At 39.2% G+C, this 26,148-nt stretch overlaps 1 protein-coding gene across 1 annotated transcript in view; it reads left to right on the top strand.

Moving 5' to 3' along the window:
• Positions 1 to 4,509: 4,509 nt before the first annotated feature.
• The window catches only part of lin28a (lin-28 homolog A), a 37,820-nt gene continuing 16,181 nt past the window's right edge, over positions 4,510 to 26,148 (top strand). Inside the window, exons 1-2 of the mRNA XM_062962743.1 lie at positions 4,510 to 4,798; positions 7,138 to 7,385. Of these exons, the coding sequence (XP_062818813.1) occupies positions 4,768 to 4,798; positions 7,138 to 7,385 (279 nt within the window). The 5' untranslated portion in view covers positions 4,510 to 4,767. The remainder of the gene's footprint in view (positions 4,799 to 7,137; positions 7,386 to 26,148) is intronic.

The raw sequence follows: 26,148 nt of genomic DNA on the forward strand, positions 1-26,148 counted from the left end.
TCAGCCCAGGGGACAGGCACAAGAGTTTGGAGAGACCCCTAAGGGCCATCCAGCCCAACCCTTTCTACTATGCAGCAGGACACAATCCAAGCATTCACAACACATGGACAACGTATACATACTATACAATACTACACAGGGACATAGACCCCCTCTACCCTCACCACTTTCACAGAACACAAACAACCAAATGCATACTCAACATAAAGACAACCATACAACAGACTTTCAATACCACCACTACCTCAACAATTTCTCACCAACACCACCAGACAACGCCACAGCAACGTGTGGCTGGGCACAGCTAGTGTGTGTGTGTGTGTATGTGTGTATGTATGTGTGTGTGTGTGTGTGTGTGTGTGTGTGTGTATATATATATATATATATATATATATATATATATAAAATTTATAAATATATAATACAGTAGAGTCTCACTTATCCAACACTCGTTTATCCAATGTTATAATAATAATACTATACAGTAGAGTCTCACTTATCCAAGACTCGCTTATCCAAGTTTCTGGATTATCCAACACATTTTTGTAGTCAATGTTTTCAATACATCGTGATATTTTGGTGCTAAATTTGTAAATACAGTAATTGCTACATAGCATTTCGTATTGAACTAATTTTTCTGTCAAATTTGTTGTATAACATGATGTTTTGGTGCTTAATTTGTAAAATCATAACCTAACTTGATGTTCCATAGGCTTTTCCTTAATCCCTCCTTATTATCCAAGATATTCGCTTATCCAAGCTTTTGCTGGCCCGTTTAGCTTGGATAAGTGAGACTCTACTGTAATAATAATAATAATAATAATAATAAATAAATAATTACTAATGTAATAATAAATAATTATTAATATTATAAGAACCAAGACGATAGTTCCATCTTGTCTCCTGTGCCATAGCAACATGCTATGCTAATTTGAGATATATATATATATATATATATATATATATATATATATATATATTAATAATAATTTATAAATATATAATATATTGTACTAGCTTTGCCCAGCCAAGCGTTGCTGTGGCTTATGGGAATCCTTTGTTGGCCAGGTGGAATAGCAGTGAATAGCCTTGCAGTCTCAAAGACTGGCCGTTCTCTGGAGTAGCTGGAGCTGTTTGTTGTATGAACGTAGAGGCATGGATGAGGGGTTGTGCTGCCAAGTTTAGTGTTTCTGGGATGTGTAGTTTTGTTGTTTTGTCCTAGGCCGAAATTTCATTACCCTTTTATATATATAGATATACATATAATATTGATAATAATATTATAATGGAATAAGTATTATACTACTAATAATACAATATAATAATATTAATTATATATTATATATTAAATGTAATATTATTAATAATATTACCCTATAATGATATAGTACAATATAGTAATTTAATGCTTATATTGTGCTATGCTAATAATATATTGTATGTTCATTTGATTTGTAAGCCGCTCTGAATTCCCTTCGGGGTGAGAAGAGCGGGATATAAATGTAGTAAATAAATAAATAAATAATAAAAAAACTTTATTTATATACCGCCGTATCTCCCGGATGGGACTCAGGGCGGTTTCCAATCATAAAAACAACACATACATTACATAGCAACATAATAACACATTATTAAGCAAGGTAAAACAATACAATTATATAGCAATAAATTAAGTGATGGGGGAAAGAAATGTGACCATGTAAGGGACTTTGGAGAGCCCCAAAATGGGTTAAAAGTGGGTTAAAAATAGGGCCAGGACGAGGGGAATCACTCCAAAGGGTTGAGTTTATTATTTGTTTATTTATCTATTTATTTACTACATTTATATCCCGCTCTTCTCGGCCCAGAGCGGCTTACAAATAAAATGTACATACTATATATTATTAGCGTTGCACAATATAAGCATTACATTACTATATTGTACTATATCATTATATGGTAATATTAGTAGTAATATTAGATTTAATATATACAGTAGAGTCTCACTTATCCAACGTAAACGGGCCGGCAGAACCTTGGATAAGTGAATATGTTGGATAATAAGGAGGGATTAAGGAAATGCCTATTCAACATCAAATTAGGTTATGATTTTACAAATTAAGCACCAAAACATCATGTTATACAACAAATTTGACAGAAAAAGTAGTTCAATACACAGTAATGCTATGTAGTAATTACTGTATTTACGAATTTAGCACCAAAATATTACGATGTATTGAAAATATTGACTACAAAAATGTGTTGGATAATCCAGAATGTTGAATAAGTGAGACTCTACTGTATTGAAAACATTGACTGCAAAAATGTGTTGGATAATCCAGAATGTTGGATAAGCGAGTGTTGCATAAGTGAGACTCTACTGTAATATATAATTAATATTATTATACAGTAGAGTCTCACTTATCCAATGTAAACGGGCCGGCAGAACATTGGATAAGTGAATATGTTGGATAATAAGGAGGAATTAAGGAAAAGCCTATTAAACATCAAATTAGGTTATGATTTTACAAATTAAGCACCAAAACATCATGTTACACAACAAATTTGACAGAAAAAGTAGTTCAATATACAGTAATGCTAAGTAGTAATTACTGTATTTATGATTTTAGCACCAAAATATTACGATGTATTGAAAATATTGACTACAAAAATGCATTGGATAATCCAGAATGTTGGATAAGCGAGTGTTGCATAAGTGGGACTCTACTGTAATATATAATTAATATTATTATATTCTTATTATATTAATATTATTATAGTATATTCTTACATTGTACTATACCACTATGCTGCAAGATTATTAGTAATATTATATGTAATATAAATATACAATCATAATAGTGTATTATTAATAATATTACATTACATCATAATATTATTATCAAAATTATATGTATATACAATATGTTATAATATTAGTATAGTATAATGTGAGGATCATATATTATTATATTGATTAATTGATACAGGAGACATGGTAAGATGGTTTCTCCCCTCCCTTGATCCGATTGCCTTTGTGAAACCCTCCTCTTCTGAAGATAGATTGATCAATCAATCAATCAATTCATGGATCGATCAATCCCTCCACCCAGGCGCCCTGATCTATAGATAAGTGAGTTGGGGGCGGGGAATCGCTTCTTGTCCTGTTTCTAGGGAGGCTTTTTAGATTGGGAACAAAACACCATTAAAAGGGACCCTTCCCCTTTAAAATAAATAACTTTTAATGCTCGTTAACTTAAGGCCCTTTCCACACAGCCAGTATATCAAGGCAGAATAACCCACAATATCTGCCTTGAACTGGGTTATCTTTTATTATTAACTGGGTTAATTATTATTATTATTATTATTATTATTATTATTATTATTATTATCTGAGTCCACACTGCCATATATTCCAGCTCAAAGTAGATAATGTGGGATTTTATTCAGCTGTGTGGAAGGAGCCTGAGGCTGAAACTATACTATCATTTAATGTGGGTTGAAACTGCATTATTCCACTTTATTATATGCAGAGGGGTGTGTATGTGTATGCATATATATGTATTACACTAGTATATTATATATATAGCACACATACACTATAATTTAGGAGTATTTATTTATCCTGCCAGAATTTAGGAGTGACATGCGCTCAATCTCTCTCTCTCTCTCTCTCTCTCTCTCTCTCTCTCTCTCTCTCTCTCTCTCTCTATCTATATATATATATATATATGAATAATAGAATTAATATAATAATATTATTTAGGAGTGACATGCTCTGTTCAGACCCTATATATATATTATATGATTGATATAATTAATATAATATAATTATTTAGGAGTGACATGCTCTGTTCAGACCCTATATATATATATATATATTATATTAATAAAATAATTAATATAATATAATATTAATAATAATCCATACGTCACAACCTCTGAGGATGCCTGCCATAGATGTGGGCGAAACGTCAGGAGAGAATACTTCTGGAACATGGCCACACAGCCCGAAAGACATACAACAACCCTATAATATAATATAATATGCAAAAAAGAAAAAAGTAAGTACAGTAGAGTCTCACTAATCCAAGCCTCACTTATCCAAGCTTCTGGATTATCCAAGCCATTTTTGTAGTCAATGTTTTCAATATATCGTGATATTTTGGTGCTAAATTCATAAATACAATACTTACAACATAACATTACTGTGTATTGAACTACTTTTTCTGTCAAATTTGTTGTCTAACATGATGTTTTGGTGCTTAATTTGTAAAATCATAACCTAATTTGATGTTTAACAGGCTTTTCCTTAATCCTTCCTTATTATCCAAGATATTCGCTTATCCAAGCCTCTGCCGGCCCGTTTAGCTTGGATAAGTGAGACTCTACTGTAGTTGGAGGGCTGGAAAGAAAAAGAAAGTCTAAGGGAGTCTTTGCTTAATGTGTGTGTTTGTGGGTGGAAAGAGGAGGCGCAAAAGGAGGAGGGGGCGGCCAGGGGGAGGGGGGAGGGGAGGGCCATTGTCTCTCCGAAATTTGGGCAGCCCACCCCCCAAAAGGAGACCCTCCTCCCCCGCTATTGTGGGTGAAGATGCGCCCGACCCCCTCCTCCTCCTCCCCCTCCTTCCTCTGGGTTTGAATCTCCCCCTCCCCTCCCCTATTCCCAGGCTGGTTTTGGGCAGAAGAGAAGAAGAAGAGGAAGAAGAAGGAGGAGAGGAAGAAGAGGAGGAGGAGGAGGAGGAGGAGGCTGCGCCCGCCCCACTCCACCATTTCCACCGGGGCGGCAGGATGGGCTCCGTCTCCAACCAACAGTTTGCAGGTTTTTGTCTCTTTAATCACCATAATCCTTCTCTTTCCTTCTCCTCCTTTGCTCTCACTTTACTCCCATCCCTTTGCTCTCTTCCCCTTTGGGTTCCTGGCTGCGAGTTTTCCGGGCTGTTTGGCCACGCTCCATGAGGATTTTCCGCTCTCCCGACGTCTCCACTTCTTCTTTTTGGGAAGGAGGGAAGGAGGCGGCGGCCCCGGCCATGTGCTTTCGGGCTCCCTTCCTCTTCTTCTTCCCCGGTGAGGATTTGGGGGCGGAGGAGGGGGGGGCCTTCAAGGAGCCCCGGACCCTCTGGACGGAGGCTTGGGGTTTCCTGGCCCCGAACTTACGACATCCCCGTCTGTTTTGTGCATGTCCCTTCTCCGCAAACGGAGGAGAGTTTTGGAAGGAGCCGGGCCCCTCTTTTCCCCTTTTTAGGGGCTCTCGAAACCCCATTGGGCTGGGTCTCGGGGTCCACGCTCTCTTCTTCTTCTTCCTTCTCCTCTTTCCTCTCCGTCTTCTTTCTCTTCTCCTTCCTCTTCCTTCTCTTCTTCTTTTCCTCTCCTTCCTCTTCCTCTCTTACTCTTCTTTTTCTTCTTCATCTCCTTCCTCCTCTTGTTCTCCTGCATCTCCTCCTCTTCTTATCTTTTCTTCTCTTTTCCCTCTTCTCCTTCTTCTTCTCTTTCCTGTCCCATTCTCCTCCTTTTCTCCTCCCTCTTCTCCTTCTCCTCCTTCCTCTTCTTCTTCTCATTCTTTCTTCGACTTCCTCTTCCTCCTCCTCTTTTCTTTCCTCTCCTTCCTCTGCTCCTTTCTCCTCTTCCTTCTTTCTCCTTCTTTGAGTCTCCTCCTTCCCCCTCTTTTCTTCCTCTCCTTCTTCTCTTCTCCCTCATCCTTCTCTTCTCCTTCCTCCTTCTCTGCTCCTTCTTCCTCTTCTTTTTCTCCTTCTCCTTCCTCCCCTCTTCCTCTTCTCCTTCTTCCTCTTCTCCCTCCTCCTCTTCTTCTTCTGCTTCCCCTTCCTCTTCTTTTTCTTCCTCTTCTTTCTCTTCTTTTCCTTTCTCTTCTTCTCTTTCCTCATCTTTCTTTTGTTCTTCTTGTCCTTCTCCGTCTCCTCCTTCCTTCTCTTCTCCCTCATCCTCTTCTCCTTCCTCTCCTTTTCTTCTCCTTCTTCCTCTTCTTTCTCTCCTTCTCCTTCTTCTTCATCCCCTCTTCCTCCTTCTCCTCTTTCCTCTTCTTCTCCTTCTTTCTGCTCTTTCCTGATCTTTCTCTTCTCCTTCCTCCTCTTCTCCCTCATCTTCTTCTTCTTCCTCTTCTCCTTCCTCTTCTTCTCCTTCTTTCTCCTCTATCCTGATCTTTCTCTTCTCCTTCCTCTTCTCCTCCTTTCTCCTCTTTCCTGATCTTTCTCTTGTCCTTCTCCTTCTTCCTCTTCTTTCTCTCCTTCTCCTTCTTCTTCATCCCCTCTTCCTCCTTCTCCTCTTTCCTCTTCTTCTCCTTCTTTCTCCTCTATCCTGATCTTCCTCTTATCCTTCTCCTTCTTCTCCTCCTTTCTCCTCTTTCCTGATCTTTCTCTTGTCCTTCTCCTTCTTCTCCTCCTTTCTCCTCTTTCCTGATCTTTCTCTTGTCCTTCTCCTTCCTCCTCTTCTCCCTCATCTTCTTCTTCTTCCTCTTCTCCTTCCTCTTCTTCTCCTTCTTTCTCCTCTATCCTGATCTTTCTCTTGTCCTTCTCCTTCTTCTCCTCCTTTCTCCTCTTTCCTGATCTTTCTCTTGTCCTTCTCCTTCCTCCTCTTCTCCCTCATCTTCTTCTTCTTCCTCTTCTCCTTCCTCTTCTTCTCCTTCTTTCTCCTCTATCCTGATCTTTCTCTTGTCCTTCTCCTTCTTCTCCTCCTTTCTCCTCTTTCCTGATCTTTCTCTTGTCCTTCTCCTTCCTCCTCTTCTCCCTCATCTTCTTCTTCTTCCTCTTCTCCTTCCTCTTCTTCTCCTTCTTTCTCCTCTATCCTGATCTTTCTCTTATCCTTCCTCTTCTTCTCCTCCTTTCTCCTCTTTCCTGATCTTTCTCTTGTCCTTCTCCTTCCTCCTCTTCTCCCTCATCTTCTTCTTCTTCCTCTTCTCCTTCCTCTTCTTCTCCTTCTTTCTCCTCTATCCTGATCTTTCTCTTCTCCTTCCTCTTCTTCTCCTCCTTTCTCCTCTTTCCTGATCTTTCTCTTGTCCTTCTCCTTCCTCCTCTTCTCCCTCATCTTCTTCTTCTTTCTCTTCTCCTTCCTCTTCTTCTCTCCTCGTCTTTCTCTTCTCCTCCTTCTCCTCCTTCCTTCATCCTGGGCCTTCGTCCAACGTGTCTCTGGCCTTGCTCTCCTCCTCAGGGGGCTGCCAAAAGGAGGGCGAGGGGGAGGAGGAGGGGGGCCTCTCCCGGGGGGGCTCTCCTCCGCCGGCCCCCCCGCGCCCCGACCACCACGACCCCGACCCCGACCCCGGGGCCCCTCAGGCGGTGCTCCTCCGCGGCGCCGGGATCTGCAAGTGGTTCAACGTGCGCATGGGCTTCGGCTTCCTCTCCATGACCAGCACGGACGGCGCCCCCCTCGACGCCCCCCTCGACGTCTTCGTCCACCAGGTAAGGCCCGGGGGGGGGGGCGGGGGAGGGGAGGGGGCTGCGGGACCCTCTCCTGAGCCCAGGACCCCTTTCCCGGGGACCAGGAGGTCCACACAGTGGGCGTCGGGCGAGGCACAAAGTGGCTGGGAGTGGAAACCACATCCTGCTTGTCGTTTTCTGGGGGTCTTGGTTTTGAGTCCTGTTCTTGGGCTTCTTTGGGGATCTTCTGAGTCAGAAAATGGCATTGGATAAACCACATCAGCTCTAGTTCCTTAGATATGGTGTTCAATGAATCTTTGGTAGCAGGCGATATTCATTAGTGTTGTGCTTTTGTATCGAAGTGCTGTTCGTTTCATTAATCTCCGCTCATTTTCGTAAAACAAAAAGAGTCCACTTATGCGACACAAATTTTCGTCTGGCTGACGAAAAACATGAAAATTTTCGTGCCATTGGCAGCAATGGGAGGGATTCCAAGGTGAAAATCGCCACACACAGAGGGCATTTTGATCCCTTTTAGCCCACCAACTTTTAAAATGTTTGGGTCTTCCCCAGAGTACTATTGTTATTATTAATAGTATTATGAACACCCTTTGGTACACATCAGATGTCATGGGGAGGCACTCCTCTCCCAGACCCAGCCTAGAGTCCCACAATAACTATCATTATTTATACTAATATTATTATTAACACCCATTAGCACACATCAGATGTCATGGGGAGGCACTCCTCTCCAGACCCAGCTTAGGGTCCCACAATAACTAGTGTTATTTATATTAATAATATTATTAACACCCATTGGCACACATCAGATGTCATGGGGAGGCACTCCTCTCCAGACCCAGCTTAGGGTCCCACAATAACTAGTGTTATTTATATTAATAATATTATTAACACCCATTGGTACACATCAGATGTCATGGGAGAATAACTATCGTTATTTATATTAATAGTATTATTGACACCCATTGGCACACATCAGATGTCATGGGGAGGCACTCCTTTTCCAGTCCCAGCTTAGAATCCCAGAATAACTATCATTATTTATATTAATATTATTATTAACACCCATTGGCACACATCAGATGTCATGGGGAGGCGCTCCTTTTCCAGTCCCAGCTTAAAATCCCAGAATAACTATCATTATTTATATTAATATTATTATTGACACCCATTGGCACACATCAGATGTCATGGGGAGGCGCTCCTTTTCCAGTCCCAGCTTAGAATCCCAGAATAACTATCATTATTTATATTAATATTATTATTAACACCCATTGGCACACATCAGATGTCATGGGGAGGCACTCCTCTCCCAGACCCAGCTCAGGGTCCCAGAATAACTATCATTATTTATATTAATAGTATTTTTAACACCTATAACATTGAGCTATGACAGCTAAAGTGGTGTCAAACCGTATAACTTCTCCAGTGTAGAAGCACCCTGCCTTGTGAAGCTCCTTGTGTAAGGGGAACTCACCCTGTAGCCCTCTCCTACACCACTTTTTGCATGGAAATTGGGTCCAGAAGGATTGGATTGTCTTCTTCTGTTTGTTCCTGTCCCACTTTGCTAAAGTGGGGCTCAAGGTGTTTACAAGGCAGGGGTCTAAAGGTCAGCTGTTAAAGCTCAGGCCATGCGATGCTGGGAAGAGCGAGACTCTTTTTCCCTGTTTGCCTCAGATTTCCCACAGTTACGATTGTATAGAAAGGGAAGGAAGTTTATGTGAGAGATGTACAATGTTCTTGTTCAGAATCAAGCCTAGTTTGTTTTCCTCGTCTTGCAACAATTGCCTCAAGATGAAGCATGGATGGATGCTAGTCTCCTTTTACCGGTAGTAGCCACACTGAGAATAAGAAATGCAAAATCTGTGATTGTGTTAATATAAAGCAAGCATCGGAATCAATATTATGATACTAGCTGTGTTCAGCCACACGTTACCATTTTGTAGTCTGCTGGTGTTGGAAAAAAAGTAGATTCTCGCTTATCCAACGTAAACAGGCTGGCAGAACGTTGGATAAGCAAATATGTTGGATAATAAGGAGAGATTAAGGAAAAGCTTGTTAAACATCAAATTAGGTTATGATTTTACAAATTAGGCACCAAAACATCATGTTATACAACAAATTTGACAGAAAAAGTAGTTCAATACACAGTAATGCTATGTAGTAATTAGTGTATTTACGAATTTAGCACCAAAATATCAAAATGTATTGAAAACACTGACTACAAAAATGCGTTGGATAATCCAGAATGTTGGATAAGCGAGTGTTGGATAAGTGAGACTCTACTGGAATGAGGAAGTGGTAGTATATGGGGTTTTTTTGGGGGCAGGGTGGTGTTTAGTGATGGACATTCCTTGGATGTGTTGGTGTATTGTGGCCAAATTTGGTGGCATTTGGTCCAGTGGTTTTGTTGTTAACTTGGTCCTACAAGTGGACAGAACCTAGCTGTGCTCAGCCACGCATTGCTGTGGCTTATGGGAATCCTTTGTTGGCTGGGTGGAATAGCAGTGAATAGCCTTGCAGGCTCAAAGCCTGGCTGTTTTCTTCTTATGAGAATCCTTGTTTGGTGAGCTAGAATGCAATGGAATAGGCTTGCTTCTTGGAAGTCTGGCTACATGCGTTCTAGGGGAATGGTTTTTAGGGCTGCTAGAATTGCAATGAATAGCCTTACTGCTTCAAAGCCTGGCTGCTTGCTAACTAGGGGAATCTTTGGTCAGCTTCAATAGTATAGAGTAGTATCGCTGCTTCAAAGCCTGTCCTCCTTCTACCAAGGTTAAACCTCTGTTGGTCTGGTTGAATTGCACTGAATAGCCTTGCAGCTTCAATGCCTGGCTGTGTTATACATAGGGGGATCCTTGTTTGGAGAGCTGGAGTAGCACCTTCAATCAAAGAGCCGCTTTGAAGCCTGGGAATCCTTGTTTGGCCGGCTTGAATTGCATTGAATAGTCTTGCAGCTGAAAAGCCTGGCTGCTTTCTACATATAGGCATGGTGTTTTTCTTTCTTTCTCTCTCTCTTTTTTTGATGGCCACTCCTTGGAAATTGATTAGTTTTGTGGCCAAATTTGGTGTGATTTGGCCCAGTGGTTTTGTTGTTAACTTGATCCTAATTATGCAAATTACATGTGTGTGTGTGTGTGTGTGTGTGTGTGTATATATATATATATATGATTATATTTTATTGTATGACATAGCAAACAAGATAGATATGCTGGATTTCGTTTCACAAAATCACAAATCGAACATTTCCCAAGTGTCTAGGACTGTGTGATGTATTTTCGGATGGTTATATTATTATTATTATTATTATTATTATTATTATTATTATTATTATTATTATTATTATTAAAGTTATAAGTTATTAGTTTTGTGGCCAAATTTGGTGTGATTTGGCCCAGTGGTTTTGTTGTTAACTTGGTCCTAATTATGCACATTACATGTATATGTGTGTGTGTGTGTGTGTGTGTGTGTGTGTGTATATATGTGTGTGTGTGTGTGTGTGTGTGTGTGTGTGTGTGTGTGTGTGTGTGTATATATATATATATATATATATATATATATATATATGGTTATATTTTATTGTATGACATAGAAAACAAGATAGATATCCTGGATTTCGTTTCACAAAATCACAAGTCGAACATTTCCCAAGTGTCTAGGACTGTGTGATGTATTTTCAGATGGTTATATTATTATTATTATTATTATTATTATTATTATTATTATTATTATTATTATCATCATCATCATTATTATTAAAGTTATAAGTTATTAGTTATTAGTTATTAGTATTGTGGCCAAATTTGGTGTGATTTGGCCCAGTGGTTTTGTTGTTAACTTGGTCCCAATTATGCACATTACATGTGTGTGTGTGTGTATATATATATATATATATATATATATATATATATATATATGGTTACACTTTATTGTATCTAGAAATGTAATCCAATAATATGAACTATAAAACAGTAATTAAACCAAAATATAATCCATGTGTTACCAGTTTACTTTATTGTATGACATAGCAAACAAGATAGATATGCTGGATTTCGTTTCACAAAATCACCAAGTCGAACACTTCCCAAGTGTCTAGGACTCTGTGATGTATTTTCGGATGGTTATATTATTATTATTATTATTATTATTATTATTATTATTATTATTATTATTATTATTATCATTATTCCTCTCTTGTTAAGGACTGCTCCCAATACCCTGGCTTTCATTTAATTTGGAGGACTAGCTACTAAACCTGAGCTGAAGAATGGTTAGATTCCTATTGCTCTGGATTTTCCTTGGCTTTGCTTTGCTTTCCTTCCCATCCAGGCAGATGGCAATTCTAAAAAAAAACGCATGGAAGTGGCCCTTTATTTCTCCATTTTCCTCCCCCATCCCCACCCCAGAGAATAGTTTCCCCCAGGTCAGGGCTTGGATACATTGATGGAAAAGCCCAGAGGGAATAAATCCGGAATGCTGATTTCCCTGTTCCGCATTGGCCTGCATTGTCAGGAGCCGGACTCTCCCGAGTGAAAGGACAATTGCTTTGTAGTAGCCCCATCCCCAGTCACATTGGTATGTGGCTGAGATTTTAAGTGTCCCTCTTAATTTGGAAGAACGGGGCCCATTGTGAGCACCAAGGTTTGGAATCGGTTCCAAAGGGAGGAAATGTTGGGAGCAGAGGCGGTTCAACCACCAGGCCAACTAGGCAGTTGCCTGTGGCACCATCTTTTTGGGGGCGCCATCGAGGCAACTCCTGCATCCTGTGGTCTGCCTCCGCAAGGTATTGAACTGCTTTTTCTGTTGATTTGTTGTAAAACATGATGTTTTAGTGCTTAATTTGTAAAATCTTAATGTAATTTGATGTTTAATAGGCTTTTCCTTAATCCCTCTTTATTATCAAACATTTTCGCTTATCCAACACTTTTATTTTTCAATGATTGGTTTTTTGGGGGGGGGGGGCGCCAAAATTCTGTTCGCCTACACTTGAAAAATACTTAGGGCCGGCTCTGGTTGGGAGAAGGACAGACGGAAAAATTAGGAGAGTCTGTTTTGTGCATCTCTGTGCGCTTCTGGAATCCAGCGGTGACCCCAGATCCTTCGGGCTGGGTGGCAGACCTCTGTTCTCCCCAGGATTTATTGCCCCCAGACAGTCTAGTTTTCTGATTTCAGACACCAGTAGTAGCCCTGCACACAAAAATTAAGTGGCTGGGTGTCTCTGGCCATTGTAAGGGCCTTGCCCCCAACGCCTCCTCCCCATTCTAGCAAAGAAGCACCACATTCCACTGGAAGCCTCTTCCATTCATCCAGGAAGAAGTCCTTAATGTCACCGCATGCTTTGGTGGTCACCACCGTTTAAATCTCCCTAAGTGTGGTTGCTGGCTGAGTGAGGTGGGAACCCTGGTGAAGGTGCCCAATAACAGTAATAATAATAATAATAATAATAATAATAATAATAATAATAATAATAATAATAATAATAATATAATAATAATAATATAATTATTACATCACACAGTCCTAGACACTTGGGAAGTGTTCAACTTGTGGTTTTGCGAAATGAAATCCAGCATATCTATCTTGTTTGCTGTGTCATACAATGTCGTTGTGTTGATAATAATAATAATAATCCAGAAGAAATCCAGAAAATCTGCATCTGCCAACTGCAAAAGGCCACCCTACTGGGATCTGCACGCATCATCCGAAAATACATCACATAGTCCTAGACACTTGGGAAGTGTTCGACTTGTGATTTTGTGATACGAAATCCAGCATATCTATCTTGTTTGCTGTGTCATAATAAAATAATAATTATAATAATAACTGCAAAAGGCCACCCTACTGGGATCTGCACGCATCATCCGAAAATACATCACCCAGTCCTAGACACTTGCGAAGTGTTTGACTTGTGATTTTGTGATACGAAATCCAGCATATCTATCTTGTTTGCTGTGTCATAATAAAATAATAATAATAGTAGTAATAATAATCTGCCAACTGCAAAAGGCCACCCTACTGGGATCTGCATGCATGATCCAAAGATACATCATGCAGTCCTAGACACTTGGGAAGTGTTCGACTTGTGATTTTGTGATACGAAATCCAGCATTGTTTCCAAATGCCGGCTGAGATCTTTTGGCACGGCACCCAGTGTGCCCATCACCACCGGGACCACCAGCGCTGGTTTCTGCCAGAGTCTTTGAAGTTCAATCTTGAGGTCCTGATAGCGGCTGAGTTTCTCCTGTTGTTTTTTGTCAATGCGACTGTCACCTGGGATGGCAACATCAATGATCCAAACCTTTTTCTTTTCCACAACTGTGATGTCTGGTGTGTTGTGTTCCAGAACTTTGTCAGTCTGGATTCGGAAGTCCCACAGTCTCTTTGCGTGCTCATTTTCCAATACTTTTGCAGGTTTGTGATCCCACCAGTTCTTTGCTGCTGGGAGGTGGTACTTGAGGCATAAGTTCCAATGAATCATTTGGGCCACATAGTTGTGCCTCTGTTTGTAGTCTGTCTGTGCGATTTTCTTACAGCAGGAGGATATGATCAATGGTTTCGTCAGTTTCCTCGCACATTCTTCAGGGAGATGGAGGCGGGGTATAAATAAACTATTATTATTATTATTATTACTAGCTGTGCCCGGCCACGCATTGCTGTGGTGTTGTCTGGGGGTGTTGATGAGAAATTGTTGAGGTAGTGGTGGTATTGAATGTCTTTATGTTTAGTATGCACACTGGATTATATGACAGTGTGGAGTCAAGATAATCCAGTTCAAAGCAGATAATATAAGATTCCTAATAGGTTATATAGCTGTGTGGAAGGGCCTTGAGTCTACATTGCCATATAATCCAGTTAAAATCTGATAATCTGTGGAAGAGGCCTAAGTGAGGCCTAACTGTGCCTGTCCCCTGGGCTGAGTAGGTTGCTAGGAGACCAAGTGGGTGGAGCTTAGCCTTCAAACTGGCAGCAATTGGATAAAAACTATTATTCTTCTCCCTGTAATTAGGACTTTATTTTTTCTTTTCCTTTTTGTTGTATCAACCTAGAGCCGTGAATGATGGGTTGTGCTGTCAAATTTCGAGGTTGGAGGGCCTGTAGTTTTGTTGTTTTGTCCGCTGCCCTGATGCCATCACTCTTTTATATATATAGACTAGCTGTGCCCGGCCACGCGTTGCTGTGGCAAAGTCTGGTGGTATGGGAAATAAAGTATTGAAGAATTGGTGGTAGTTAAGGTAAAGGGCAAAGGTTTTACCTTACATTAAGTCCATTATAAATGGGTTATATAGGTGTGTGGAAGAGCCTTGAGTCTACACTGCCATATAATCCAGTTAAAATCAGATAATTTGTGGAAGAGGCCTAAGTGAGGCCTAACTCTGCCTGTCCCCTGGGCTGAGAGGGTTGCTAGGAGACCAAGTGGGTGGAGCTTAGCCTTCTAACTGGCAGCAATTGGATAAAAACAATTATTCCTCTCCCTCTAATTAGGACTTTATTTTTCTTTTCTTTTTGTTGTATCAACCCAGAGGCGTGGATGAGGGGTTGTGCTGTCAATTTTTGAGGTTGTGGGGTGTTTAGTTTTGTTATTTTGTCCGCTGCCGTGATTCCATTACCCTTTTATATATATAGATTATTAAATTCCATAATGTTAGATGCACCCTTAATCTACAAAAGCTTCAACTGCCAACATCTCAGTTTAGTCTCCAAGGTGCTTCCAGGTCTCTTTGCATGGCTAAGAAAGTCCATTGAATAATCCCCATTTCAAATTGGAATGTTTTCCATAATATTCCTTTGCTTGATGGGAGGCCGGCTCCACGTACAGAGCAAACGGGTTCATATTATCTTTGGGATATTGCTCGAATTAACGGGAGATCACATCTCGGAAGTGCTTTGATCAGCCTAAACCACGGTTGTTTTTGTAACATCTCAATGCATGCAGTGATTTATTTCCCATTTCTCATGGGACAGGGAGTCCATGGTGGGCCAGAAGTTGATGGGAGAAGCTCCTTGTCCAGGCTCAACGTCCTCCTCAAACCATCAAACCAGACACCCGGCCTGCCTTAATGGCACCGGGGTCATTGATAACCCTCTCCGTCCTGGCCATTTACATATGTGAAAGATAACCCACAGGAAGTGGCTGTGGAAGAAAGAAGCGAATTGGCCTCTTTAGGTCTATTAAATCACTTTATTACAGGAACCAGACCTGAATAGCCCTGCTTGGCAGGGGGGCTGCTCTCCATCTCCATCTCCATCCGGCCCCACCTTTCCCCCCAATTCTTCTCACCTGATAACAAAGTCATCAAAACCTTGTCAACATGGGAAGCCAACTCCCACCCCTTCAGCTTGGATTTTAGTGGAGAATATCAGGATTCGTGTTTGTGGATGCTCCCTTGAGATGGAGACAAGTTGATGGCACCATCGAAGGTCACGTGGGCTGGGTTCAAGCTGGGTTTTTTTTCCCGTCCTCGTTGCCACTGCCATTAAACTAATGGGCCAAATCCATTGTTCCGTCCACATCAATAGATTTCCATTGATGGCGAGCTTCCAGGATGAAAGTTACTCCTCACCTCCTTGATCCTGGCCTGTTGGATGGAGGAAAGCAAGCGGTCACCACCACCACCTCCTCCTCCTCCTCCTCTTCTTCTTCTGGAGAATGTCTTTTGGGTTCAGACTTTGGCAGAACTAGGGAAAGTTTCTTTGTTGGGACTACAATGCTCAGAATCCCTCAGCCAACATGGCCTTCACAGTAGACATTGATCACCTCCTCCTCCTCCTCTTCTTGTTCTTCTTCTTGTTCTTGTTGTTGTTGTTGTTGTTGTTGTTGTTGTTGTTGTTCTTCTTCTTCTTCTTCTTCTTCTTCTTCTTCTTCCTCTTCTTCTTCTGGAGAATGTCTTTGGGTTCAGACTTTGGCAGAACTTGGGAAAGTTTCTTTGTTGGGACCACAATGCTCAGAATCCCTCAGCCAACATGGCCTTCACAGTAGACCTTGATCACCTCCTCCTCCTCCTCTTCTTGTTCTTCTTCTTGTTTTTGTTGTTGTTGTTGTTGTTGTCCTCCTCCTCCTTCTCCTTCTTCTTCTTCTTCTTCTGGAGAATGTCTTTGGGTTCAGACTTGGGCAGAACTTGGGAAAGTTTCTTTGTTGGGACTACAATGCTCAGAATCCCTCAGCCAACATGGCCTTCACAGTAGACCTTGATCACCTCCTCCTCCTCTTCTTGTTCTTGTTCTTGTTCTTCTTCTTGTTCTTGTTCTTGTTGTTGTTGTTGTTGTTGTTGTTGTTCTTCTTCTTCTTCTTTTCTTCTTCTTCTTCTGGAGAATGTCTTTGGGTTCAGACTTGGGCAGAACTTGGGAACGTTTCTTTGTTGGGACTACAATGCTCAGAATCCCTCAGCCAACATGGCCTTCACAGTAGACCTTGATCACCTCCTCCTCCTCTTCTTCTTCTTGTTGTTGTTGTTGTTGTTGTTGTCCTTCTTCTTCTTCTTCTTCTTCTTCTTCTGGAGAATGTCTTTGGGTTCAGACTTGGGCAGAACTTGGGAACGTTTCTTTTTTGGGACTACAATGCTCAGAATCCCTCAGCCAACATGGCCTTCACAGTAGACCTTGATCACCTCCTCCTCCTCCTCTTCTTGTTCTTCTTCTTGTTTTTGTTGTTGTTGTTGTTGTTGTCCTCCTCCTCCTCCTTCTCCTTCTTCTTCTTCTTCTTCTGGAGAATGTCTTTGGGTTCAGACTTGGGCAGAACTTGGGAAAGTTTCTTTGTTGGGACTACAATGCTCAGAATCCCTCAGCCAACATGGCCTTCACAGTAGACCTTGATCACCTCCTCCTCCTCTTCTTGTTCTTGTTCTTGTTCTTCTTCTTGTTCTTGTTCTTGTTGTTGTTGTTGTTGTTGTTGTTGTTCTTCTTCTTCTTCTTCTTCTTCTTCTTCTTCTTCTTCTTCTTCTGGAGAATGTCTTTGGGTTCAGACTTGGGCAGAACTTGGGAACGTTTCTTTGTTGGGACTACAATGCTCAGAATCCCTCAGCCAACATGGCCTTCACAGTAGACCTTGATCACCTCCTCCTCCTCTTCTTGTTCTTGTTGTTCTTGTTGTTGTTGTTGTTGTTGTTGTTGTTGTCCTTCTTCTTCTTCTTCTTCTTCTTCTTCTTCTTCTTCTTCTTCTTCTGGAGAATGTCTTTGGATTCAGACTTGGGCAGAACTTGGGAACGTTTCTTTGTTGGGACTACAATGCTCAGAATCCCTCAGCCAACATGGCCTTCACAGTAGACCTTCAGGTTGTCCAATCATGGAAGGACACATCAGGGTTGCCTCCAAAGGGATGTGGATTCAATGGATGGAGAGAATCCATGAATATGGCCAACTGTAATGTTTTTATCCAACGGCCTTTAATTGTAACCCAATATGGATCCCCAGATGTCATTGAATGACAGCTCCCATCACTATGTGGACTGAGGATAATGGGAATTGTAACCCAACAGCACTTGAGGATCGGAGGTAGAGGAAAGGTTAAGAGATGTCTTAGACTTCTATCCACAAGCCTTGTATCTAAATTCAAACCCCACTCTCCATTGGAAGAACCATACTTTTTATGGGTCGCTGTCAGTTTTCTGGGCTGTATGACCATGTTCCAGAAGCATTCCCTCCTGACGTTTCGCCCACATCTGTGGCAGGCATCCTCAGAGGTTGTGAGGTCTGTTGTCGAAGGCTTGCATAGCCGGAATCACAGGGTTGTTGTGTGTTTTCCGGGCTGTATGGCTGTATCCCAACAAAGGATTTCCCCCAGGCAGGAAGCAGCCAGGCTTTGAAGCTGCAAGGCTATTCAATGCTAATCATGGTGTCCAATTGCAACATTCACACTTGCCTCAAACAGACAAGAGTTCTTTCTCTCACCCTGGACATTATTCCACAGATATACATATAAACCCTACTTGTTGTTGTTATTGTTGTTATTATTATTATTATTGTTATAGTTATATTTGTGTATATTCAGTGTGTGTATATATACACACACACATATATATAATTTCATATATATATATATATATATATATATATATGGAATTTCATATTTAATATATATGGGAATATATATAATTTCATACATATATAGAATTCCATACTTAATATATATGGGAATATATATACTTTCATACATATATAGAATTTCATATTTAATATATATGGAAATATGTATAATTTCATATATATGTAATTTCATATTTACTATATATGAGAATATATATAATTTCATATATATATGGAATTTCATATTTAATATATATGGGAATATATATAATTTCATATATATATGGAATTTCATATTTAATATATATGGGAATATGTATAATTTCATATATATATGGAATTTCATATTTAATATATATAGGAATATATATAATTTCATATATATATGGAATTTCATATTTAATATATATGGGAATATATCTAATTTCATATATATGTATATGAAATTTCATATTTACTATATAGGAATATATATATAATTTCATATATATGTGTAATTTCATATTTAATATATATGGGAATATATATATAATTTCATATATATATGGAATTTCATATTTAATATATATGGGAATATATATAATTTCATATATATATGGAATTTCATATTTAATATATATGAGAATATATATAATTTCATATATATATGGAATTTCATATTTAATATATATGGGAATATATATAATTTCATATATATATGGAATTTCATATTTACTATATATGGGAATATATATTTCATATATATATGGAATTTCATATTTACTATATAGGAATATATATATAATTTCATATATATGTGTAATTTCATATTTAATATATATGGGAATATATATATAATTTCATATATGTGTAATTTCATATTTAATATATATGGGAATATATATATAATTTCATATATATGGAATTTCATATTTAATATATATGGGTATATATATATATATATATATATATATATATATATATATATAGGAATAAGTAAGGGATGGTTTATCAGAAAAGGCGTTAAAATGTACTGGAATAATTGGTGTTAAGTTTGCGTCCGCACACAATCCATTTGTCTCCCCCGACTACTACTTTGTGACCCATTGAATCAATTGAATTGATCTCCATATTGATTTGCCATTTGACAATCGATTCAATAGGTCTCCTCCAAGTTGGGACCAGGCCACAAGATTTTGGGCGAAGTTACTCGCACCCAGAATACGTCAATTTAAATGCATGGGTTACTGCTGCCCTAAGTCCCATTGATTTAAGCAGGTTCACTCTAATTGGGACCAATGTTGGTTTTAAAAGGAAAACACAGAAACTTTATTGCGAGGATAATTGACACACTCACTGCCTATCCATCTGAGATCCTGCTGCCGTGAAAATAAACACCGGTTTTTAATAGACTGCGCCGATGGAAAGGCGATTTTTATGGCAAACAGTGGGAAATAAATTAAATCCTCGGGACCTTAGAGAAGAATGGCTTTGTAAACTATGGGATGGATGTAAACTTTGTAAACTATGTTATTATATAGTATATATATGTATAGTATAGTATATATATGTTTTAAATGTATGGACTGTTTTTCTTATGTAAGCCACCCAAGTCCCTTTGGGGAGATGGGGACGGGGTACAAGAATAAATTAGGTATTATTATTATTATTAAATATATATATATATATATATATATATATATATATATATATATATAAAATATTATATATTATTATATTATATTATATTATTATATATTTTATTATGTTATCTATATATATAAAAGAGTGATGGCATCACGGCGACCCACAAAACAACAAAACTACAGGCCCCCCAACCTCGAAATTTGACAACACAACCCATCATCCACGCCTCGAGGTTGATACAACAAAAAGAAAAGAAAAATAAAGTCCTAATTAGTGGGAGAGGAATAATTGCTTTTATCCAATTGCTGCCAGTTAGAAGGCTAAGCTCCTCCAACTTGGTCTCCTAGCAACCCAATAAAAAATAATAAAAAACACTAAAAAATTATTAAAAACACTAGAAAATTAATACAATAAAATACTATAATAACAGAAAATAACTAAAAATAATACAAGAAAATAATAAAATATAATAAATAAAAAGATAACTTACAATAAAAATTATAAAAAATACAAATAACGTCAAATAAAACTTACACAATTTTTAACCAAAACCACCACCATTTTGCCACAGCAACGCGTGGCCGGGCACAGCTAGTATAATATAATTTAATAATAATAATAATAATAATAATAATAATAATAATAATAATAATAATAATTGGAGGTTAATTGGCATCGTGTCATGGGCCATGCATTCAACACAATACTAAACCAGGACTCATAACAATCTTGGCTTAATTGGAATGTTGTTGTTGTTGTTGTTGTTGTTGTTGTTATTATTATTATTGGAGGTTAATTGGCATAGTGTCATGGGCCATGCATTCAACATAATACTAAACCAGGACTCATAAGAATCTTGGCTTAGCATTCATAACTATGTATGCTCATAGGCTTAATTGGAATGATGTTGTTGTTGTTGTTATTATTATTATTATTATTATTATTATTATTATTATTATTATTGGAGGTTAATTGACATCATGTCATGGGCCATGCATTCAACACAATACTAAACCAGGACTCATAAGAATCTTGGCTTAGCATTCATAACTATACTCTTGCCTGTTTGAGACAAGTGTGAATGTTGCAATAGATTACCATGATTAGCATTGAATGGCCCTGCAGCTTCAAGACCTGGCTGCTCCTTGCCTGGGGGAATCCTTTGTTGGGAGGTGTTAACCCTCTCCTGGCCATTGTTGGTCCCAGGGTGGCTGTAGTGGTAAAACATGCCCTTCAGACCCACTATGCCCCATCCATGCTGGCATATCATATCCAGGTTATCTGCTTCGCATTGGATTATATGAGTTTATACTTTCAAAAGGTATGTATTGATATGTGGAGCATATTAGTTATCATTGCGAAAACTGAAAGTGACTGACCTACTGTCAAGTATCCCAAAACCCAGTTTGGAACTTGGAAGAGTCGTTTTTGGGGGGACTCTGTCCTTCAGAATCTTAGCTTCATTTTTCAAGATTCTGTCCTGATTATCCATCTCCTCCCAACCATTTATTCAGGAGTAAATAATAATAATAACAATAATAATAATAATAATAATTGTGTGATCCAATACAACAGCCAGCAGAGTGTCTGTTGTGGACTCATCTTCTTCTGTTTCAAATAATAATAATAATAATAATAATAATAATAATGAAATTACGATCTGCCAACTGCAAAAGACCACCCTACTGGGATCTGCGTGCATCATCCGAAAATACATCACACAGTCCTAAACACTTGAGAAGTGTTTCACTTGTGATTTTGTGATACGAAATCCAGCATATCTATCTAGTTTGCTGTGTAAAATAATAATAATAATAATAATAATAATAATAATAATAATAATAATGAAATTACGATCTGCCAACTTCAAAAGGCCACCCGACTGGGATCTGCGCGCATCATCCGAAAATACATCACACAGTCCTAGACACTTGGGAAGTGTTCGACTTGTGATTTTGTGATACGAAATCCAGCATATCTATCTTGTTTGCTGTGTCATACAATAAAATAATAATAATAATAATAATAATAATAATAATAATAATAATAATAAATTACAAAGTCCTAAACGCTTGGGAAGTGTTTGACTTGTGATTTTGTGATACGAAATCCAGCATGTCTATCTTGTTTGCTGTGTCAATAATAATAATAATAATAACAACAACAACAACAACAACTTTATTTTTCTATCCTGCCTCCTTCTCCCCGGAGGGACTCCCAGGGCAGCTAATATGGAGCCAAGCCCGAAACAGATAATAAGCAAGTAAAATACATGTAAAAATAATAATAATAATAATAAAACTTTATTTATACCCCGCCACCATCTCCCCAATGGGGACTCGGGGCAGCTTACATGGGGCCACACCCAAAACAATACAACGTAAACAGCGTATAACAGAACAGCACACCACAATACAGTAAACAATACAGTAAATAATATCCATTACAAAATAAAACAAGGAGACAATAAAAACAAGGGCAGACCACATGAACATTAAGTTAAAACTCGGGGTGAGAAAGACATAAAAATAAAAACCACAGCGAACAGGGTCATAAGGGAGTGGGGTATTCTGGAGGTTACATATTAAGGGGAGCAACGGAAAAGAAATATAAAATGGTTACTCTCCAAAAGCGCATTTTTGACCAAATAAAACACATTAAAACCAAGTGATACAATATAATAAAGATAAATCAATTAAGACATGAGATGATAATATAAAAGGACCACCATTTAGGAGAGGTGGAATAAAATGGGAGGGCGGTCAGTAAACTGAGTTATAAACAAGTCCGATCTCTGGGGCGAGGGATGCCTTGCAGTCAGAAGAAGCTGGCGACATGTGCGGTTGTGGGGCGGGAGCCACAACCGGAGCCAGGCGGCACCTTCCCTTGAAAGGCCAAGGCGGGCAGAAAATGCCTGAGATAATCAAGCCATTGTTTGCTCAGCCACCTCTCTCTCCCTGGGATTGCAAATGGATCTCGAAAATTCCTGGGAAAAGCAGGAATTTGGAAGGAAGCTGCTCTCCCGAAGTATCTCTGGACTATCGTTTTAGCAAACATCGCTCTTGCGCATCACGCATCATTTTGAGGATAACTCACCAAGATATATTATTTGTTGTCAAAAAACAGGAAAGAAAATAGATTGCCAACACTGCTAATTGGATAGGTAAAGGATTTGGTTTGCTGTGAGTTTTCCGGTCTGTATTGCTGTATAGCCATGTCCCAGAAGCACTCTCTCCTGACATTTCGCCCACATCTGTGGCAGGCATCCTCAGAGGTTGTGAGCTCTTTTGGAAACTAGGCAACTGGGGTGTGTGTATACACATACACATATACACATATATATATATACACACACACAGACACACATACAGTAGAGTCTCACTTATCCAACACTCGCTTATCCAACGTTCTGGCTTATCCAACGCATTTTTGTAGTCAATGTTTTCAATGCATCATGATACTTTGGTGCTAAATTCATAAATACAGTAATTACTACATAGCATTACTGCATATGGAACTACTTTTTCTGTCAAATTTGTTGTATAACATGATGTTTTGGTGCTTAATTTGTAAAACCATAACCCAATTTAATGTTTAATAGACTTTTCCTTAATCTCTCCTTATTATCCAACATATTCGCTTATCCAACATTCTGCCGGCCCGTTTATGTTGGATAAGTGAGACTCTACTGTATACATATATACACACATACATATACATATACACACACATATACATACATATGTGTACACACACACACACATATATACACATATACATACAGTAGAGTCTCACTTATCCAAGTTTCTGGATTATCCAAGCCATTTTGTAGTCAATGTTTTCAATATATCGTGGTATTTTGGTGCTAAATTGGTAAATACAGTAATTACAACATAACATTACTGCGTATTGAACTACTTTTTCTGTCAAATTTGTTGTATAACATGATGTTTTGGTGCTTAATTTGTAAAATCATAACCTAATTTGATGTTTAATAGCCTTTTCCTTAATTCCTCCTTATTATCCAAGATATTCGCTTATCCAAGCTTCTGCCGGCCCGTTAAGCTTGGATAAGTGAGACTCTACTGTATATACACACATATATGTACACACATATATACACACATATACATATACACACACATATACATACATATGTGTACACATACACACACATATATATACACATATACATACACTTATACATACACATATACATACATATATGTACCCACACATATATTTATACACACATACATACACACACACACACACACATCTATATCTATATGTATCTGTGGAATAATGACCAGGGTGGGAGAAAGGTCTACCTGATGCAAGTGAGAATGTTGCAATTGACCAGCTTGATTAGCATTGAATAGCCTGGCAGCTTCACAGCCTGGCTGCTTCCTGGTTGGGGGAATCCTTTGTTGGGATGTGTTACCTGACCCTGATAATTTCTTGTCTGAAATTCCCAGCTTCTGAGTGTTATTTTTTATTTACTGTCCTGATTTTAGAGGGTTTTTTTTAAAGCACTGTTCATTTTCATGGTTTAGTCCAGGAAATCTGTCTTTCCTAAGCTCAGCCCTTGTTGCTTACCTTTGCCCCCAACTTTTCCCTGTTGCCTTTGGGCAGTCGGTGATGTAGGCAGGTGTTGTAAAATATATGGCAGGAAAGCCATATTGGTGCAATCTAGGAATGTTTGGGATGTCCCCGGGGAAAAGGAATGTTTGAACAATAGTGGCACACTTTGGTTGGCCTTTTCCTGTTGTATCTGGAAGTTGTAATTGAAGGTGTTCACTAAAGGATAGACATAGACACACACCCACACAGACATATATATAGTGTCAGAAGCAAATTGAGAATAGTTATAATGTATTAAAAAACCCAGAAAGTTGATCCTGAAAAGGTCTGTTTGTTTGGTTGTACCTCAAGTCGCTTCTGGTGTGAGAGAATCAGCTGTCTACAAAGTCATTGCCGAGGGGATACCCAGATGTATTATAATCCTGCGAGAAGGCTCCTCTCTTGCCTGCATGGAGTGCCTTTACCTTCTCGCTGGAGCAATACCTATTTATCTACTCACATTTGCGTGTTTTTGAACTGCTAGTTGGCAGAAGCTGGGGCTAACAGCGGGAGCTCACCCCGTTCCCCGGATTCGAATTGCCAACCTTTCAATCAGCAAGTTCCACAGCTCGGAGGTTTAACCTGCTGCACCCCTGGGGGCTCTATATACATACACGCACATACACACACGCACATATACATACTGGACACAGATCTGGACACAGAATTAAGATCTCTTAACAGGACGGTTAAAACAACAACGGGAAGGGTCTTCTGTTGAGCTAATTGATGGAGGATGGAGCATTCGAGATACAATTTGGGGAGTGGGCCGCTCTCCCCGGCAGCCTAAAGTTGGCTGGAAGTAAATAGAGGAGACAAGAGAGTGACAGGAAGCAATGAGGCACAAAGGAATTGAACAAATGCAGGGGATAAGTGGAGTGCCTTGTGTTTTAAACATCGCCAGGTTGTGTTGTGTTGTCGAAGGTTTTCATGGCTGGGATCATAGGGCTGTTGTGTGTTTTCCGGGCTATATGGCCATGTTCCCGAAGCAGCATTCTCTCCTGACGTTTCTCCCACATCTATGGCAGGCATCCTCAGAGGTTGTGAGGTAATATATTGTATGTACATTTGATTTGTAAGCCGCTCTGAGTCCCCTTCAGGGTGAGAAGAGCGGGATATAAATGTAGTAAATAATAATAATAATAATAATAATAATAATAATAATAATAATAATAATAATAATAATTACACCTGGCTCTGGCTCACGAATGGGACCCTGAAGAAGGAGACAGAAGGCCTGATCCTTGCAGCCCAGGAGCAAGACATCAGGACAAAGGCAATTAAGGCCAAGATTGAAAAATCAGCTGATGACCCAAAGTGCAGACTGTGCAAGGAAACCGACGAAACCATGGATCATATCCTCAGCTGCTGTAAGAAAATCGCACAGACAGACTACAAACAGAGGCACAACTATGTGGCCCAAATGATCCATTGGACCTTATGCCTCAAGTCCCACCTCCCAGCAGCAAAGAACTGGTGGGATCACAAACCTGCAAAAGTATTGGAAAATGAACACGCA

This window comes from Anolis carolinensis, unplaced genomic scaffold, assembly GCF_035594765.1.
Source record: "Anolis carolinensis isolate JA03-04 unplaced genomic scaffold, rAnoCar3.1.pri scaffold_10, whole genome shotgun sequence".
NCBI classification, from domain to species: Eukaryota; Metazoa; Chordata; class Lepidosauria; order Squamata; family Dactyloidae; genus Anolis; species Anolis carolinensis.